Source organism: Vombatus ursinus, unplaced genomic scaffold (assembly GCF_900497805.2).
Source record: "Vombatus ursinus unplaced genomic scaffold, bare-nosed wombat genome assembly UNPS02014778.1, whole genome shotgun sequence".
In the NCBI taxonomy this organism is placed as follows: domain Eukaryota; kingdom Metazoa; phylum Chordata; class Mammalia; order Diprotodontia; family Vombatidae; genus Vombatus; species Vombatus ursinus.
Window position 1 is genome coordinate 57,166,062 of NW_020954556.1, and position 19,527 is coordinate 57,185,588.

At 41.6% G+C, this 19,527-nt stretch overlaps 1 protein-coding gene across 1 annotated transcript in view; it reads right to left on the reverse strand.

The window, feature by feature from the left end:
* ARHGEF33 (Rho guanine nucleotide exchange factor 33) overlaps positions 1-19,527 on the reverse strand; it is a 54,810-nt gene continuing 35,283 nt past the window's right edge. The window contains exons 12-16 of the mRNA XM_027865033.1: positions 17,671-17,819; positions 15,308-15,475; positions 11,256-12,036; positions 7,551-7,693; positions 1-156 (exon numbers count right to left, since the gene is read on the reverse strand). Of these exons, the coding sequence (XP_027720834.1) occupies positions 27-156; positions 7,551-7,693; positions 11,256-12,036; positions 15,308-15,475; positions 17,671-17,819 (1,371 nt within the window). The 3' untranslated portion in view covers positions 1-26. The remainder of the gene's footprint in view (positions 157-7,550; positions 7,694-11,255; positions 12,037-15,307; positions 15,476-17,670; positions 17,820-19,527) is intronic.

Consider the following 19,527-nt stretch of genomic DNA (forward strand, 5'->3'; position numbering starts at 1 on the left):
TTTGACAATAAAACTTTACAAATGTTTTACACAGCAGTTCCTTGGTCAAGGTCATTTGCAAGAGCAAGTTGGTTTCTGAAGAGATCTTGTTTGGTGGGTGAAGGATCCACTGAGGGGTTTTCATTAGTTTTTTCCCTGTATTCTGATCCACTGGACCTAAAATCTCAGCACACAGATAAAGTACAGGTTGATTTGGGTTTAATTGTTTTAGAATATTCTATCTATCCAAACTGTTTGACATTTGTCAAACTGTCATGTTGCCACTTGGATCTAGTATGTTTCAGTTTCCTAGTTTTACCCAAAGGGTAAGTTGATCCGGTATTTTTAGAAGTATAAAGTAAGAGAGTAACCCATATTGTGTCTGAAGGAGGGAACCATGAAAATGACTTCTAATTATAATTATTGTGTGTGGGGGAAAGTATAGTGTGAAATAGCACTATCCTGGGGGCAAAGAAAAGCTCAAAAAAAGTCAAGGATTCATATTTGGAGGTTGACCTATCACAGCTAGCCTTCAAATTATCAAGTTCTTAAGTTAAGTGGTATCCAAAACCAAGGAGTTTAAAAATCCTAGAGTTCATGGTTTTCAGCCAACTTTACCCCAAACCCTCTCTATGGAGTTTTGTTGTTTTTTATACATATATATATATATATATATATTACAAACTCTTACTTTGGTTTATTTTTATAAAGACAGATTTATTGAGGACGGCCATGCATATATGCTATACATGATAAAGTGAAGAAATGTGAATACAATAATCAGATTGAGGAGATACCATAATCTCAACCACCACCAAGGAGGCCAAGCCCAATTGTCAACAATTCAAATAAATCCAATCAAGTCCCCAGGCGAGGGCACATTCTTCCATTTTCTTGGTTAAACCAGCTGTAGAATGGACTTCAGCTCTGCACTGTCTACAAGTTGATCCTGTCAGAAGTGCCTGGAAGGGGAGGGGCTCTAGAAATTGCCTCTGATAAACCAGACTAGAGAGCTTAAATTTGGGGTTAGAAATTATAAATCCGGCCCCATGACTAGGAACCAGTAACAAAGGATCTAGCTCAAGGTATGCTCAAGGGATTTCAATGTTTAAAATGAGGTTCCCTTGTCTCAAAGCTCCCAAACCACTGAACAAGTTTTCTGTACGCAGAGGCTGAGTCAGGTACAGCCCCACAATCCAAAAGGAACAGCAAATAACCCCTTGTTGTTTTTTCCAATCAGGTTCTAAAAGTCCTAACCAGTGTTGCTAAAGAATTTAGATTTTGGGGGTTTTTTTGGTTGTTACTCTTTTTTCTTTTTTTTTTTTTTAACTAATCTTGATGATACAATTCAACTATCTATGTTTTTCAAGGCAACAGGCTTGGCTTACCCAATAATTAACATCCTGATGCTTGGAAACTTGCAGATGGTTGATCAGATTGTTCTACTTATCATTTTGTTGTTGTTGTGTAGAGAAAGACTTAGTCTCTGTGCTTTCCACCTTCCACTGATGAGGCCCACCATTCCCATATTTAACTGACCCACTAAATCCCAGTTTAGTCAAAAAAGGCTATTCTACATCTCAATAACTAAGTCTTTAGGGCCCGTATGTTGTTCCCCAGCATACTGAAATGGCTTATTAGGCACTTAGCTCTTCTGGTTTACAAATCCTATTCCTGTTCCCAATTTTAGTATTCCCTAAAATAATCCCAAGTGTTACACCCAAAACCCTGTGTTGTCTCTCTCATGAATCCCAGCCTCCTCCTGTCAGAATTCACCCCTAGCGATAACAGCTATGCACAAAATGTCCACAACCACCTCTTATGGACCATTTCATTCCTTTGCCTCGTATTGCATTAACCAAGAAGCTAGGGCAGCCGACAATTCAACCCATAGTTTTTAAGCCTCCCCACATCACTCAAGGATTGAAATCTGACCCTTGTCTCCCATCAGTTGCCTCCCCACCTTGGACACCTCTTCAAATATTCTTCAGCCAAAATCTGTAATCCTGCTTTTAGTTGTTCCCAGGTTGGCCACTTCTAGATCTCCCTGAAGCCCAACATTTCACACTTTGAACCATCCAACATGCAACTGTTCATGTTTACCTGAAAATAGGAAAGTTTTGATGTCACCACCAGCCCCAGGGACCACAGAAATCTTCACCAGCTTCGTTCCCATTTCTGAAACAAATGCCAAAATCGCCCTGTCTGCTTTTCAGCCTCTACGAGCTCATCTTTAGTTTTTTAACGACCCTCCTCATAAGCCAAACCTCCTCTAGTGTCTCCAGTATTCAGAACATCTCTGTATATCTTGATTATAAGTGTTAACCAAAAACTAGCTTGCTAATGCTTTTCCACTCCCAGCTTTTGCCTGTGACCAGTGCCCCAAACCAATTTTCACCAGTGCTCTATTTCTCTTTCCAGAAGTCAGCCCTGCCTGGCTTCCCGATAACTGTTTGTATCCTACATGGCCACATGTAAATAACCATCAAAAGGTTATATTGGGCTATGAAGTATCTACAGATATAGACATATGGAAGATGACCTATGGGTGGTATTTAAGGAGGCCTATATACTTGCCTTTTATCTCTCTACCTTTAAAGTAAGAAGAAATCATTTGTACTTGCACAGGAAACTTAAGCCAAGCATTGCATAGTCAAAGACCTCAAAAAGTCAACACATCTGAGGCCATACAGCCATATGTACATGCAACAGAGGTCAGCTATGAACAGAGGCATTGCACTTCTGGGTCCAGACTAGCAGGAAATAAAAATAGAGGGAGGGCAGTTCAAATGGTCACCATCACGTATATAGTCCAGCACTCCAAGATCTGGAGAGAAGGAGGGGGAAAAAATAGATTATTGGTAGCTTTTTCTTTCCTCTTAGGCCGAGAAAGCAGTTCCCTAGATTGTAAATCCTTTATAGGAAAATACTAAATCCCATAGAGGTTAGCACAGTACTAGACACACAAATACTCACTGAATATATGTGACTGATTGAAAAGGACCTACAGTAGAACAATTAATCAATCAATAAGCAGAAGGACTATCACCTCCTTAGTCCTGTACACTATACCTCGCTTAATGATGCCTAAGACTGCATTTTTTTTTTGTGGTTCCTTCATCACTTATTGAACTTGCAGTCAGCTAAGACTCCCAGATCTTTTTTTCAGACTAACTGCTATCTAGTCACACCTGTCCAATCTTTCTAAGTCTTTACTAAAATGGCAGGGGTAGAGGAAGTATAAACTAAGAAAAAGCAACCAAAAAATTAATACCTAATGCCACTACCTTTATATTCCATTCCCTACTACCTTTACACTGTTCATTAGAATAAGTTTTATCCAAACGGAATGGGAAATTGTAGAGCTTCTCTGGATCTCTGATTACTGGATACTCTGATTATTCTTTTATAAACTTAGCCAAGATAGATACACCTGAGTCCTCATGAAGGTTTCATGGAGAATGTCGAAGATGCTCCATCAGTGGTTGAAGCAACTGAATGAAAGGGGGCCATTTCTATCACCCATTAAAAAATTCTGCTTTGACAATCCCTTTTCAGTCTGAACACTAAAAGAGGGTCCAGGAAACTCATGAAAATCTGTATTTTGAAGAGGACCAATAGCTAATATAGGGACAGGACAAAATGGAGTAGTTGGTAGGGCACTGTGGATTGGACAATGGAGTTACGGAATCTGTAGTTTTTGCACCATCAGTTACAAGTTCTGTTTAACTGTTGATCCTGGGCAATTCATTTATTTGAACTTGTACAAGAAAAAAAATTGCCACAAACCAAATAAAATAAGATTCACTAATGATCAATTTTCCATCATTCACTATGTTATGTATGGAGTTCTATATGTAATATATAGAACTATAAAACCACGATAGAACATAGAAACTATGATTACTAAAAGTATGTGAGGTCCTGTGATGAATTTATGCATCTGAATTAGTAAGGAAGTCAGGAGGTATTCCTTGGTGAGCAGAGAAGACTTGAAATCAGTGAAGGCTGAAAAAAAGTCCCAAATAGAAGTGAGTGTGGGGATGGCTAAGGAATCATAGATTTACAGAATCTCCAAATTGGAAGGAATATCAAAATCCACTTAATCTAGCCCAGACCTCTATAGCATAACAATCAGTGGTCATCTAGATTCCACTTGAAAAATTCCAGAGAGAGGGGTTTCTGATGTGGTATAGCTTAATTACAATCTGCTTAGAGGCAGAGAGATGGTCTTGATGACCTGGGAAGGTTCAAGGTAGTCCTAACATTCTCTGAATAGACCACCGCATCATGTCGGTCCTGTTTCTGTTTTCTGAGAGTCCTAGCTAAATTGAAAAGTTAACAGTTTTTTCAAACTTCAAATGGAGTTATATCCTGATTTTCTTTGGGGCACCTTCTGGAGGCATCTCTACACCTGATCTGATGCACACAGGCTTAATGTACCCTAGGTGGAAGCAATCAGATGGTTTCCTATCATCATCTTGGGCATTCGTTTAATATGTTTTGAGTAACGTGAGAAGTTTGATTCTCTATGATCTGCTTACGTGGAAACCAGTAATACATTCAACCACAGAAAGAAGGCGTCTCCTATTCTTTTCTTTCTTAAATTTTCTGCTGTGTCCAGCTTCATAGCCAGCTAGAACCTGGAACAGCATTCTGAAATGACATGAATTGGCAGCCAGCCAAAGGATCCCTGCACACACATCACAGCTATGCACTGAGAAAAGCCTATCCAGGGGAGAGGAGCACAGGACTGAGCACTACAGAAGAGTACATCTGCTGTTTCTGCCCCTTCTCTTGAACTGTCTCATTCTGTCTCTATAGTTAGGTCCTTGATTTGCTTGAGCATTAAGAAATTTTCTATGTCTCTACACAAAATCAAATAAGACTTTTTAATAGTAGTCTTCAGACTCAGAGTGGGGAAAATGGCCTTCCACCTATCCCACCATGCATTTGTCCAGGTTTTTATTGCCTGCCTTACTATGATACCTGTAACCATAGTTTTTGGCACAGTCTCATGCACAGAGGTGTATTTAAATGTCTTTGGGTGAGGAAGACTGTGGTATCATCTGAGTTAAATATCACTGACATCTTTACCATGCAGAAAATTCTCTACTTTCTCTTTCCATACCCAGATGATAAAACAAGAACTGAAAGCTACTACTATATACTGCTTTCCATAGCTTATTAAATCTTCACAGTACCAACTATGGCACCACAGATATATGAATGTTCAATGACAGCTCATAAATATTATCTTTGGAATGGGATGGAAAGATCTGGTAACCCTTGGCAAGCTGACCATATCAACTTTCAAGCTCTTGTGAGGCAGTTAGGGGGTATAGTGGATAGAAAGACAGACCTGGAGAAAGAAAAACTTGAGTTTGGATATTGCCTCAGACTCTTACTAGCTGTGCAAGTTACTTAACCTTTGTCAGTCTCAGTATTCTCATCTGTATGATGGGGATAATAAGAGCACCTACCCAATAAGTTTCTCGTGAGGATCAAATGACATAATAAATGTAAAGCAAACCTTAAAACACTATGTAAGTGCTAGCTATTATTATTTTGTCTCTGCCATCACTTTCCTTCAGATGTTGCTTCAAATATTAAACAAAGAGATACCCTGAAGGGCCATAGGATTCAAATGAATCTTTCAAATTCTAACGAGCTAACAAGTTGACCTATAATTTTGTCTTGTACAAGGACATGGTGACTCAAGCCAAAATCTGGATGAAGCCTCCAATGGTAGAGTTGGAAGAGACTTTGCAAGTCATGTAGCACAGCCTTTTCCCAGTGCCCCCCGGATGGGTGGCCATCCAGCCATTGCTTGAACATTTCCAATTAGAGTGAACTCATTACTTCGTAAGACAGTCATGTGAGATGGCTCTATTTCTTATCAAGCCCTTCCTTAGCTAAAATCTACTTCCCTGTAACCTATACCTGTCACTCCTAATTCTATCCCTCTACAGAAAAACCAAACTAGTCCCTAACCTCTTCTACGTGAATCTTCCAGAACATTTCTAAAAGGTCTCTAGGAGTTTGGGGAGGAGACTAGGGAAAGGGAGTGGTAGTTTCATTGTTTCTAGCAAGTATACTCACATTAAAAGCTGGGATGGACAAACCATGAATCCTGGCCTCGAGGAACAATTCAGCTATGGAAGGAAATGGGCAAGAATAATTCTGGCCTTCTGAGTTCTGAAGCCGGAGGCGCCTGGACACCAAGGCAGGAGTGAAGCCAAGAAAGACCTAAGCCTATGATTCTAGGAAAACGGGAATAATCCTCAAATCCTCCGCCCTTAAAGCAAAGTTCATTTGAAGACAGTAATAGTTAAGATAAGAAAATGACTATACAGCAACCCTGGTGTGCTGTGCTGGCAAGCTGAGAATACCCACCAGTCTGGAACTTAGCTACTGAGGGATTGTATATGGTAAAGAATCCATTTATCTTTACCCTTCCCCAATCTTTCCTTTGAACAGCAGGTGATGAGCAACCAGTAATCTTGGCAAGAACCAACTTCCTGTGCCCTGACACTGATTTCAGTGGCCTTCCCCATATTCTTTAAAAATACCCACTGCGGACCTCCATCAAAAATGTTCTCTGAACCAACCAGCAATTGTTTGCAGCTCAGCAAGGAAGCCTCTCCACACACTGCTAAACTCCTCACCTGTCAATCAGCGGGAAGCATATCCGTTTAATTGCCCTGACTTCTTGGCTCAGACTGACTCTTCAATTCTGCAGTCTACCAGGAGAGATTCAATGGAAGGAGACTTTCACTGCGAGAAGAGAACGTGGGAACGTATAGAACCACAGGCAGAAGCCTTTCAACCTCAGGGGGTGGGTAAAGAAGGGGATTTCCCCTACCAACACTTGACAACTGCAGAGCAGGTGGCTGTAATTTTAAAAGCATAGTCCTCCTTTGCATTTCTCTCCTGACCTTCCTGATTTGAAGGGCTCAACCCCCCACAGAGCCTGCAGATGGGAGGAAGAACACATAGAATCCTAGCCACAGTCAAACTCATTCCTTGGGGGTAAGGAATACCAAGTTCCCATTAAACACACACAGTATCCATTATGGCTACAAACTTCTACAGGTTTCCTAAAGGTAAAAGCACTTGGGTACCTAGTTGGAGCATTTTAAAGGAAGGTTCTATTGGAAACACCCCTTATACCCAGTATCAACATCCCAGGATTCCTTGATATCTCAAAGATAGCTACTGCCCATTCCCAGTGGATGTATGCTGCTTGCCCCAGTAGGCACAGCTTGACCGGGGTGGGGGTGGGAAGGTGGGAAGGTGCGGGGTCTAGGAGGTGGGAGAAAAGTTACTAGTGGTGGGAGTGGAGCCAGTTTCTTTAGGCATGGAAGGACACCAAAATGAGAAAAAACCAAAACCAAAACCAAACTAGAAGTCAATCCCTGGCTATAAGGAGCAGGCATTAAGCTTGAAGCGGTTTCTTGAGGCCAAATTATCGTTATTATTGTTGTTGTAGTTGTTGCTGTTGTGAAAACCTCAAGAAGGATCCCAGAGGGGAAGGAGATAGAAAGCTGTCTGATCTAAGGGCTACTCACTTCTTTTTAAAGAGCTTGCGGAAGGAGCTTCGGAAGCCCCCTTTCTGGTCTTGCCTGCTGGGATGCTGATCACTGAATGATGTCTGTTCGCTTTCTCTTTCTTCCTTCGGACAGAATCTGGTGTTATCTTCTACATGTATTTCCTGAAAAAGAAACAAACAAACAAATAAAATGTTGGGTTTTCTGAAAATACTCTCCTAGAGTTAATAGTCTCGTGAAAAGAATGTCTCTAACCTTCAACTAGGGCAGCTAGGGAGCAAAGTAGACAGAGTGTCAAGGCTGGAGGCAGGAAGACCTGAGTTCAAATTCAGCCTTAGACACTTACTAATTGTGTCACCTTAGGCAAGTCACTTAGACCTGCTAGGCTCGGTTTCCTCATCTGTAAAATTAGTTGGAGAAGGAAATGGCAAACCACTCCAATATCTTTGCCAAGAGAACCCCAAAAGGGGGTCATGAAGAGTCAGACACGACTCAAGATGTCTGGACAGCAACAAACTTCCGCTGAAGCAAACCCTGAGGTTGAACAGCTGAAGCAATGGGGCCTCTTCAACCAGGTGCTAAGGAGCTGTCTCCAGTTAATTTGGGTGAGACTAACATAGCCCAAGCCACCCAAGTGTAGGGTCATGAAAGAGAACAAATTAAGAAGGAAAACAGTAGAGGGAGAGTTACTGAGAGTTTCAGGAAGGGTAAAGGAATCAGAATTCCTGGATTCCATTGTAGGCACCTCCATTATCATATTGGGCAAACTGAAAAACTGGCCCTTCACACTTCTGAATATCAGTTTTCCCATCTGTAAAATGGGAAAGCTGATTGTTTTCAGGACAATATTTGCACTTATCCCTACCTCTCCACTTGAAGAATAAATGAAAAGAGGAAGCTAGGGTTGGGTTTGGTTTGGAGGTTTTGTTTTTGTTTTTTGGGTTTTGGGTGGGGGGGTTTGGTGAAAAAGAGAGTGTTCAGTTGTTGGCATATGGTATGTTTCCAACTAGTGCATAACCTATGTTCTTATCTTGAATATTTAAGTGGAGTTGTGGTAAGATTTTTACATTTGGACTTCCAGAATAGTACCACAATTCTACCTTTTAATGAAACCCCCTTCCTATTTTAATACTGGTTATCACCAAAGGAATCAGAAATTAACCTAAAAATTGTTATGCATTTTGTGAACGGACAACTAACTACAACCTCTGAGATTCCCCCAAAAAAGTTTCTACTTGAGGTATAATCATTTGAAGGAAGCAAAGAGATTGAAAGCAAAACCACCCTGGGGATTCTGCAATTTGACAAAGGCTTGTTGTCCTTTAAAGAAGAGAAGGATGGGAGAGTTAGGGTCTGTTTGCAGGACTTTTTCAGCGTGATTGAAGCTTTTGTCTGGTTTGAGTCAAGTGGCTATGATCACCCACTGAGGAAAAAATCCCCAAACTTAATGTTGACATTAAATATTTCATATTTAGTTGATTCTATGTGAATCTACTAAAATTATTTATAAAACCTAGATGATTTTAAAATTATGGTTTTCTTCAGAGTAAATTTCCCTAAAACTTCACTGTAATTCTTATTTTTATTAATAATACCTTGCTTTTGTATAGCACTTTGGCCTTTCAAAGCACATTCACATACATTATCTCATTTGACTTTATAACAACCCAGAAGGAAGGTGCTATCCTCATTTTTACAATCCAGGAAACTGAGGAGCAGAGAGAGGTAAGTCCAATTGTCATGTACTTAATTGCCATGTACCTAGAATTGTCCGATGCCATGCACCTAATCAGCAGCAGAACCAGCACTAGGATGTGGGTCTCCAGACTCCTGGCCCGGCACCTTCCTGCTATGCTTCACATTTTTGAGAGAGAAAGTTTAAGACTTCCCTGAGCGACAAGAAAAGGCAGAGAGGGGAGACCAAACAGGTATATGGGAAGACCTTCAAGATGAATAAGGTGGGTCTAACATTGTTTCCTTGTGGAAGTCTCATCAAGAAAAAGCTAACACCTTTAAAAGTATGGAATTTTTTAGGGTTGCTCTTCCCCCCACAGAAAGGTCATTGTCTGAGTCCCCTTCCCCTCAAGCCTCTTTGTTCTCAGTAGTACTCTTCCCCGACATCTCCAACAACCCTAACCATGCTTCTGATACTAGGATAGATGAAGCTGGGAGGCCCAGCCAGGAGGGATTACCTGGGAGTTCTGACGAGATAACTATTCTGATTGCCAGAAGGCAAGGATTGGTGTGTGCATTGCTGAATTTCCTTGAGCTCTCTTAGGGCACATAGCAGAAGCCCCAATGAGGAAGCAGCACTAAGATCCCAGCTGAAAGCTAGATACCCTGTCTTCTCCCTGCCCAACCCTACCGCACTATCAAAAGAAGGATCCTCAAAGACCATCTAGTCCAACCCCTTCATTTTACAGATGAGGAAACTGAGGCCCAACAAAGTTGCATGTCTTGTCCAAGTAAGCATCAGAGGTAAGATTGGAACCTAGGTTCTCTAACTTCAGAGCAAGTGTCCTTTCAACTGTGCCACTCTCCCTCCCTAGCACTTCCATACCTCTTTCATCCATCCCTTCTTCTCTACTCCTACCACCAATAGCCCAGTATAAACTTTTATTACTATTCCCCTGGACTACTGCAGTAGAATCCTCCTTTACCTAACCTCCCCGTTTTAAGAGAAAACAAAGGTACAGATCATAGCTTTGGATACTTGAGAATTTATTTTCAGGTCTACCGCCTTGATTTCCTCTGCCCCCTTCATTATGACTGATGACTATAGAAAATTTTTTCTTCCTCCAGGCAAAAACTGTGGTAGCCTTAGAGTCTGAGAGTGGGAGGGAGCCTTAAGATCATCTAGTCTGACCTCCCACACAATGTAGAAATCCCCTCTACCATATCCAGAGGCCACCCAAGCCTCTCCTTAGGAACTTCTAGTGAGAGACTCTCTCTACCTTAGAAAAGGCTATTTTTATGATGAGCAGAAACCTGCCATCTTGTAACTTTCATGTATCATTTAGGTGTCTATCACAAAAAGTGGGTTACAAAGAGCTATTTCACCAAGGGAAAATCACCAAGACAGCTTTTCTCAGCTCTAGCTTTCTAATCTTTCCATAGGAAATGATTTACCTTCTTTCTACCTGTTAAGCTAGTTGTGAGAATAGAAGGGAGAATAGAGTACCTACATGCAGACTATTCCAGTGTTTCACAAATGAAAACTGGGAAGATGCATCAACTTAGGAGAGGAAGGAAAGATGAGTTTCAATCCTCTCTTGTGTTGCTTTGGCAATGAGCCACATCTTTAATGAGACGGTATTTCATAGGCAGGCAAAGATAATATATGTGAAACTCTTTAGATGCCTCAGAAGAAAGGTGCTATAGAGATTCAAGGTATTGGTTGTAATCACTAAATATCACCACTATTATCTAATACAGTGGAAGCTTTTTATAACAAGGGTACAGGGGGAGAGGACTAACATCTGTCTTAGAGGTTAACCATTATGTCAGGCTTTTGTTCCATGTAGTGGGTCCAGATTTGGACCCCAATACCCATGCAAACCTGTGTAATGGTAAGCCATGTCAAAGTAGGGTTTGACTGCTTTATTTTCCGATCTCAGGTGGACAGGACTCCTAAGTATGTAGTGTGAGACCCAGAAACCTAGACACACCGACTTTGTTTGTCCCGTGACCGCGGCCTCCGTATGTTTTTGGTTTGGTTTACTTTACCCTCCTTACTTCCAAATAGGTCTGTTTTTCACTTTGTGTTCTCTGGGGGGGGAAGAAGTTCCTTGGGGAGCTCCTAGCTGTGGCAGATGTGATGTGGGGCGGGGCAGCCCTCTCTTGTTTCAGCTGGACACGGCCGCCGCTGCTGCTCCTCGTGCTGTACAGCCTGGTGGTGACGCCTTCCGAGGTGGACGTTCGGGGGAACTCCTTCAGGGAGCGACTCAGCGGCTTGGTCTTGCCGTGGACAGCCTCGTGCTTGTACGTGCTGCTGCTCACGGGGGACGTGGAGCTCTTGGGCAGGGGCTGCACAGAGTGGTCCGTCCTTTCGGGTTCCATGGTGAAGCTGACCGGCCGGAGAAAGCAGATGTCCAGGCTGGACTCAGACGAAGCAGGGGAGCAGGCCTCGAAGAGAGGCAGGCTCTGAAAAGGCTCCTCTTCGTAGGGAGCCGGCAGGGTGAAGATCTCGCCACCGTACTCAAACTCCTCGTAGCTGGGGACGAAGCTGCGGGAGTCGGACAGGAGCTCCGCCGGGGCTCTGATGGACCGCTCGAGGTTGCCCACGGCGTCGGGAAGGGTGGGGTCGTAGTCCATCTCCGGGATGGCCTGGAGAGGGCCTGCCAAAGCCTTCAAGTCCTGCTCAGTGGGACAGAACTGAGTCGGGGCCAGGAGGTTTTCCGGCCTCTCGTGTTTTCTACCCTCCATCTCCCAGTCACAGGGCTTCCCAGGCTGAATGTGCTCCATCAAGGTTTGTGGCTGACTTTTCTTCACTTGGGGCATCAAATGTCTTTAAAGGGGAAACAGAATACAAAAGAAGTGTGCATATGGTTCGTTAGTTCAGGCCCGGTCGCGAGCCAGAGCCTGCTCAAGGTCTGAGTACAACATAACCTGTCAGAATGAAACTGCCAACACCACTCCTCACAGACCCTCCCCAGGTTCCTCGTATGCCATCAATGCACAGCCAGGGGGTGCCAGGGGCCACACAGGGCATGGCGGGCCCCCAGACTGAGGTGCTTACTCTACAGCCACCTAGGCAGCGGCCACCAAACGTCTCAGATTAAGGGGTTCCCGGGAGCCCCTTCCCCCTGCCTGGGAGAGTAGAGAGTGCTGGTCCGTAAAGTAAAGCGGATGTCGAAAGTATCATTCTCCTGCATCTCGTAGGTAAAGAAGCATTGGGATGAGATGGCTGTGAGAGGCGTGTTGTCGTCACTCTCCCCTCCAGATGATCTGATCCCTTCCCTGGTCTCCTCTCAATGCCCCAGAACCACTTCTCACTCTCCCCCCAATTCTCTTATTATAGTTGGACTGTTGTATATTCATACTTTTAAAAACATCCATATGAAAATTAAATGTGGTATGGAAATCAATGATACACATTCTAACCAATTTTGCTAGACTTCATTTCAGACCTAGGTTCAAATCCCATCTCTCTCCGACCCTTATCAGTTGTGTAACCGTGGGCAAGTCATCTAACCTCTCTATGCCTCAGTTTCCTCATCTGTTAAATGGGGATTATAATGCTTGTAGTATCATCCTCATGAGGTTCTGGTGAGGCCTAAATGAGATAATGTTTTATAAAGTGCTTTGAAAATTTTAAAATGCTATGTAAATGTCAATTACTGTTATAATTATTAGTAAAGCTAGAATTTGTTACCTATCTACTGGTTCTTCTATTAATCTTGAGTGTCACACAAAGATTTTCAGTATTAGATAACCGGCCATTTGACTAGTTTATAAACTGCCTGGCCCATCTTGTTTGAAAGATAGGAAATTAATATGGCATAATGAAAAGAATACTCAATTTAGAACCAGTGAACTGGGGTTATAATCCTTCCCTTGCTACTATGTGACATTGAGCATTACCTGAGCTAATTGTCCTCAGAAAGCTTTCTTTTTTTCTTTCTTTCTTTTTTCTTTCTTTCTTCTTTTCTTTGTTCCTTTTTTTATTAGTCTTCTTGTACAAAATGACTAATATGGAAATGTTTTACATGATTGCATATGTATCACCTATATTGGATTGCTTACCATCTCAGGGAGGGGGAAAGGAAGAGAAGGAGGGATAGAATTCGAACTCGAAACTTTAAAAAGTTTGAAATTGGTTTAACATGTAATGGGGGGGGAATAAAATGTTATACAGAAAAAGAAGAAAGTTCTATAAAATAAGAGAATTGGATTAAATGATCTTTATAGCCCACTGTAGCTCTAATTTTTCCAAATTGTTCAAGTTAGATGATTACCTGACAGATGGAACCAAATTACTATGAACTTACTAAAACTAATCATGACTCTATCAATGTAGAAGAACTCATCTGAATACAGATTCCATGAGGTTTAATGGTAACCAAAATGTGCTGATTTGTGTTGACATTCTTCAACAGAACTCTAGGGAGAACAGAAGATTAGAGAGCGGCCTACACTATTTTTATCTTTTGATATTAAGGTGGCAATCAGGCAGGGGTGAAATTACAGACATTAGCCTGACAAACTCTCTTCTCACTCACAGCCTGCCTTGAAGCAGTAGCCTGTATTGGGCCCCAGCTGGCTATGAAGAGAAGCTCTTTCAGAACCTACCTATGCAAGAATTGCTTCCCTGCAAACTCTGAGTCCGGTCTGGATGCTGGTATCCTAGAAAGAGCACAGATGCTGAGAAAGCAGCTGCACGCTTCCTGGGGAGACCTTCCGTATGTGGGCACAGCCCTCTAAGGGACCATGGCAAGGATAGAGCTGGCTCATGCTGGCCATGTACGCCTGGCAGGAGTTGTGGGAAAAGCCTCACAGATAGGTCATTTGGAAAATTTGGTGGCTGAAACAGCAATAGCCCAGCTCTCATGATAATATAAAGTTGAGGGAGAAAAATCAACTCTGTTATAACAACGTTAATTAAATTTGTCTTAAGATAATAGACATGGAAACAAATTACAGAGCAAAGAATTTAGATAGAAATGGACCCATTCTGGTATAGTAAAGATTAAGAATTTTGCATTTTTTTTTCCTCACCCTTTCAGAATCTTGGGATCTAAAACTCACAAGGCTGAATCCATGCTTATCCTTCTAAGGTAAAAATGAATGCCGGGAAGTTTGAAAGTATTAAGGACCAGAATCACCCCCAGCGTATTTGATGCTTTCCTGTGCCCCGGGGTTTGCTGAATGAGATCCCAGATTAACATGCCAGACTGTTGTGAGTGGAGACCAAAAAGATAAAATCTTGTTCTCTCCTGGAGTGGCCAGGGACATCTAAGGACAAGCTGACAGAATAACTTAGGACATTGCTAATTAAGCACTCATGTATAGGCTTTCTTATAAAACTGAAGACTTAGAGAGATTCAGAGGGTGAACTCCTTGGGGGTACAAACTATCTCTTTCCTCATCTTGTATCCCCAGCTCTTGGCTCAGCACCTGGCACATAGTAGGCCCATGGTAAATCTCGATGGATTGATTGAGGCAAGGACTTTAGGAGGCAGGGCTTAGCCAGTTTAACAGTCTTTCTGGTTGCTGTTAGGCCTCACACACAGATCCTCAGAACACAGATTTCCTTTGAGACCTAAGAGAACTCTTCTTTCCCTTCCCAATGCTTGGGGGAAAGGGAAGGCCTACTCTGGTTTTTCTTTGGGAGGCCTAAATCTCACTGTTCAACTTTGGAGGGGCTCTCTGTGGCTTCAGAGAACTCTTTCCACCTGCCCTTCCTTATATATGTCTCATCTTTTCCCCTTCTTGCCAGGCCCAAGCCCAAAGGTCTGGGAGGCAGGATGGGTGTAGTTAAGACTAAAGGAGTGACTAAAGGGTGAGACAAACCTCAATCAGGTAGTATGAAGAGAAGTTGTCCCCCCAACACTTCCTATGAACCTCGATCATGCTACACCTTGCAATCTCTGGTACAAAGAGGAAGTCTCTCTCCAGTTCACTGCATCAGCAGGAGGATATATAAATGCCCCAGCCGAGAGAAGAAGATCCCGCCACACTACAATAATGCAGTTGGCCCTGGCCAGAGAACCTTCAAAGTTGACTGCTAGGGACATGAGGGGATGTCCATGAACCTTTCCCCAGTGACAGCAGCTTACGTGACAGCTGAGCCAGGGCTGGTGGCAGCAGGGTACGGCTGTAGCATCTCTTCGGAGTGGATCCCACCACTGTCCCGGACAGCCTCAGGACCAGGAACTGGGGAAGTGTCCTGCCCGGTGTTTGCACACTGGGAAGCCAGGCCTTTGTACAGCTTCGCCATGGATGACCTAAGCAAGCAGAGAGACAGCTCTGTTAACAATTCTCAGGATATGATGGGAAATCAGGGTCATCCAGGATGTCCCCAGAACAGAGATGTTTCTCAGAAAGAGGTAGGTCCACATAAAAAGTGAGCTTGCCCTTTGGTGGGTGCTGATGATGCTTTAGGGAAAGATGGGTGTTATTATGAAGTAGCTGAAATGGCTAGAGTCGGTGGTGGGAAATGCTTCCCATAAATGCAATTCAACAAACATTTATTAAACAAAGTGTGAACTGTGAACTATTACTGTGCCATAAGAAATGACAGACATGAAAAATTCAGAGAAGCATGGAGAGACTAGTATGAATTGATTGAACAGAGTGAATTTAGATGAACTGGGAAAACAATCTAGACAATAATTATGATATAAATGGAAAGAAAAAAACTGAATGCTTCATAATTATAATGGCCAAACTTGATACCAGAGAAGAGTTTCCTGCCTTGTGGAGGGAAGGAACTATGGATGTGGAATGTTACAGACACTGTCAGACATAGTAGATAGTATTGGGTAGTTTTGTTAAATTGCTTTTTTTCCTTTTTTAAGTCTTAGTTAATAATTATTAATAACAATAATAGCTAACATTTATATAGCATTTACTGTGTGCCAGGCACTATGCTAAACCCTTTTTACTTATTATCTCGTTTAATCCTCACAACAACTTTGCAAGGTAAACGCTATTATTATCTACATTTTACAGATGAAACTGAAGCAAAAAGAGGCTAAGTGATTTACCTAGGGTCCCAGAGCTAGTAAGTATTTGAGGCTGGACTTGAACTCAGATCTTATTGATTCCAGGCCTGACACTCTATCCAGTGTGCCACCTACCTGCCCCCAAGAGATATTTGGAAATGAATGTGACAAAAAATGAAAGGTAGTAATGAAAGTAAGATAAAATTTTAAATATATATTAAGCACCTACTATGTACAGAGCATTGTGCCAGGTTCTGAGAGAAATACAAAGATAAATAAAGTATAGCTCCTGCCCGCATAGAGTTTATGATTTAGTAGAAGGCTGTGACAATACGCAAACAACCATAATACAAAATGGAGCTTATGTGCATAAGAAAAGTACAAAGAAAGTGCTATGTGAGGGCTGAGAAAGCAAAGATTACTTTTAAATGTGGGAAATCATGGAAGGCATTCTGGAAGAGGTAATACCTTGAGCTAGGTCTCGAAGGGTATGGTAGTTTTCAACAGGCAAAAATTGAAAAAAGAGCACTTTAGGTATTGGGAACAGCATATGCCAAGACATTGGGGCAGGGCTTTATGGTGCATGGATGGGTGGTGACAAGTATCCTGGTTTGCCTAGAACAAAGGGTCCATGAAGCAGAATACTTTAAGATAAGGCTGAAAAGTTAGGGTAGAGCCACATTACGAAGGGTTTTCAATGGTGGCCAACCTAAGGAGTCTTGACTCTGTCTGATAGACAAACCAATGAAGGATTTTGAGTAAAGGAATGACATGTTCATTCTGTGGTTTATACATATGGAAGATGCACAAGGTTTGGGGTATGGATTAGAGGAGGGAGAAATTGGAGGTGGGAAATATTTTTATCAGATTATCACAATAGTTCAGATGAGTAGTAATGAAGACTTGTACTAAGGTGGTGCCTAGGAGAACAGAAAAGAGGGAATGGATGCCAGAGATATGTCAATGGAATCATCAGGATTTGGCAATTGATTAAATATGGGAGGTAAATGACAGAAGACTCAAGGGTAAAACTGAGGTTTTGAAAATATAAGGCTGACTGAATGGCAATGCCATACACAAAAATAAGGAAGTCAAAAGGATGAATTTTTGAGGAAACAACAGTCCAAAGAGGGGAAGAGGAATCCTTATAATGTCTCTAGTCTGAAGAACTTTCAAAAAGACTACTTCTCCAAAGTGTCTTGGGAAAGATGGGTTTGCATATGCAGGAGAGTGCCCAGAGAGTTCTGAAGCAGCCAAGGTGGTTGGGAAATTCTGATCTGGGCTTCTTCACTTCTTCCAGTAGGCATCCATCCTCCTCTGGTCTATTATTCTGTCTCATCTCATTTCTTTGCCTTTCTCTCTACCCCAGTGCTGCCTCTGCTGATGGGCAAAATGATAACTCAGGAATGTCTTATATCCTTCCTTTGCTCATACCCCTTTGACCCTCCCTCCAGTCTGGGTTGTCAGAAACTTACTTCTTGAGTTTTTTCCGTTTCTGAATGAGCAAATCTTCATTACATTGAAACAACAGGGTATAGTGAGAGATAAAAACTCGGAGGCGCTGGACACACACCAAAAGCAGATAATAGTCAGGGTGTTCCTGCTCAGTGAACTTCAGGACATTCTGGGAAAGTAAAGAAAAAGGAGAAGTCAGAAAATTCAAATAGATCATTGCCCTTTCTGTGTTCTGCACATTACCTCAATCTGTCATTTCATAAATGATGTATCAGAATAATTAGAAACAATAAGAATTACACATATTTTTCCAGGTGAAGATTTATTTTAGTCCAATTCTGTATCTTACATTAAGGCAACAGAGGAGCATCTATGGGCATTTTTGTTAAGAGTTAGAAACGAGTTTAATGTCTTTAAACATGGAAAATTGCAAAGAGGTACAAGGATCTCACATTCCTTTTCAATCAATGAAAAAGTATTTATTTTGTTTTTGCCTTTATTTTCAAATTTTTTCAATGAACAAGCACATATTTCTCTCCCTCCCACCTCTGTCAAAAAAAAGGAAGAGAAGAAGGAAGAAAAAAGATAAAGAAAGAAAAGAAAAGAAAAGGAAAGGGAAAAAAGAAAGAAAGAAAGAAAGAAAGAAAGAAAGAAAGAAAGAAAGAAAGAAAGAAAGAAAGAAAGAAAGAAAGAAAGAAAGAAAGAAAGAAAGAAAAACCAATCTTTGTTACAAATATACATAGTCAAGCAAAAGACATTTCCACATTGGTCATGTCCAGAAATTTATGTCTCATTCCATGTATTGAGTCCATCATCTTTTTTTCAGGGAGGGAATAGCATTTTTTAATTGTGGATACTCTGGGATCATGCTGGTCATTGAATTGATCAGAGTTATTAAGTCTTTCAAAGTTGTACATTTTTACAATATTACTGTTATTTTATTCATTCTTCTCCTGGTTCTGCTCACTTTATTCTACATCATTTCATATAAGTCTTCCCAGGTTACTGTGAAACCATCCCATTTGGCATTTCTTATTCTTCCTCTTTTCTTTGGCACAGTGGTATTCCATTACATTCATACAAACATTATTTGTTCAACCATTCCCCAGTTGATGGACACCCCCTTAGTTTCTAGTTCTTTGTCACCACAGAAAGAGCTGCTACAAAAAAAGTTGAACAAATGAGTCACTAATCTCTTTCTTTGATCTCATTTGGGTAAAAGCCTAGTAATGGTATTGCACAAAAAGGGCATACATGGTTTGGTAATTTGTAGGGCATAGTTCCAAAACACTTTCCAGAATGGCTAAACTAATTCATAGCTCCACCAAAGGTGCATCAATGTTCCTACTTTCCTAGACCCCTAATGCTTGTCATTTTCCATTTTTCTCAACTTCACCAACCTGAGCACGTATTAAGAGTCTAATATTGGGGGCAGCTAGTTGGCACAGTGAATAGAGCTCTGACCTTGGAGTCAGGAGGACCTGAGTTCAAATCCAGCCTTAGACACTTAACACTTACTAGCTATGTGACCCTGGGCAAGTCACTTAACCCCGATCTCCTAAGCAAAAAAAAAAAAAAAGAGTCCACTATGGGCCAGATGTTGTGTTAGGTCCTGTAAATACAAAGACAAAATTGAAACAATCCATGCTCTCAAGGAGCTTCCATTAACAGGGAGAGTGTATAGAGACAGTGCCTGAACTCAAAGAAGAAACCAGAACTTCAGGTGCCTTATAAAAGACAGTAATTTTCAAATAGTGAAAGCCTTGTGGTTCCTTTCACTTCATACTGTCTACATATAAGGGAATTGAGAGGATTAGGACAGCAAGTGCTTAATTGTGTGGGAATTGAGGGAACAACACTGACTCCATCTTGTGATT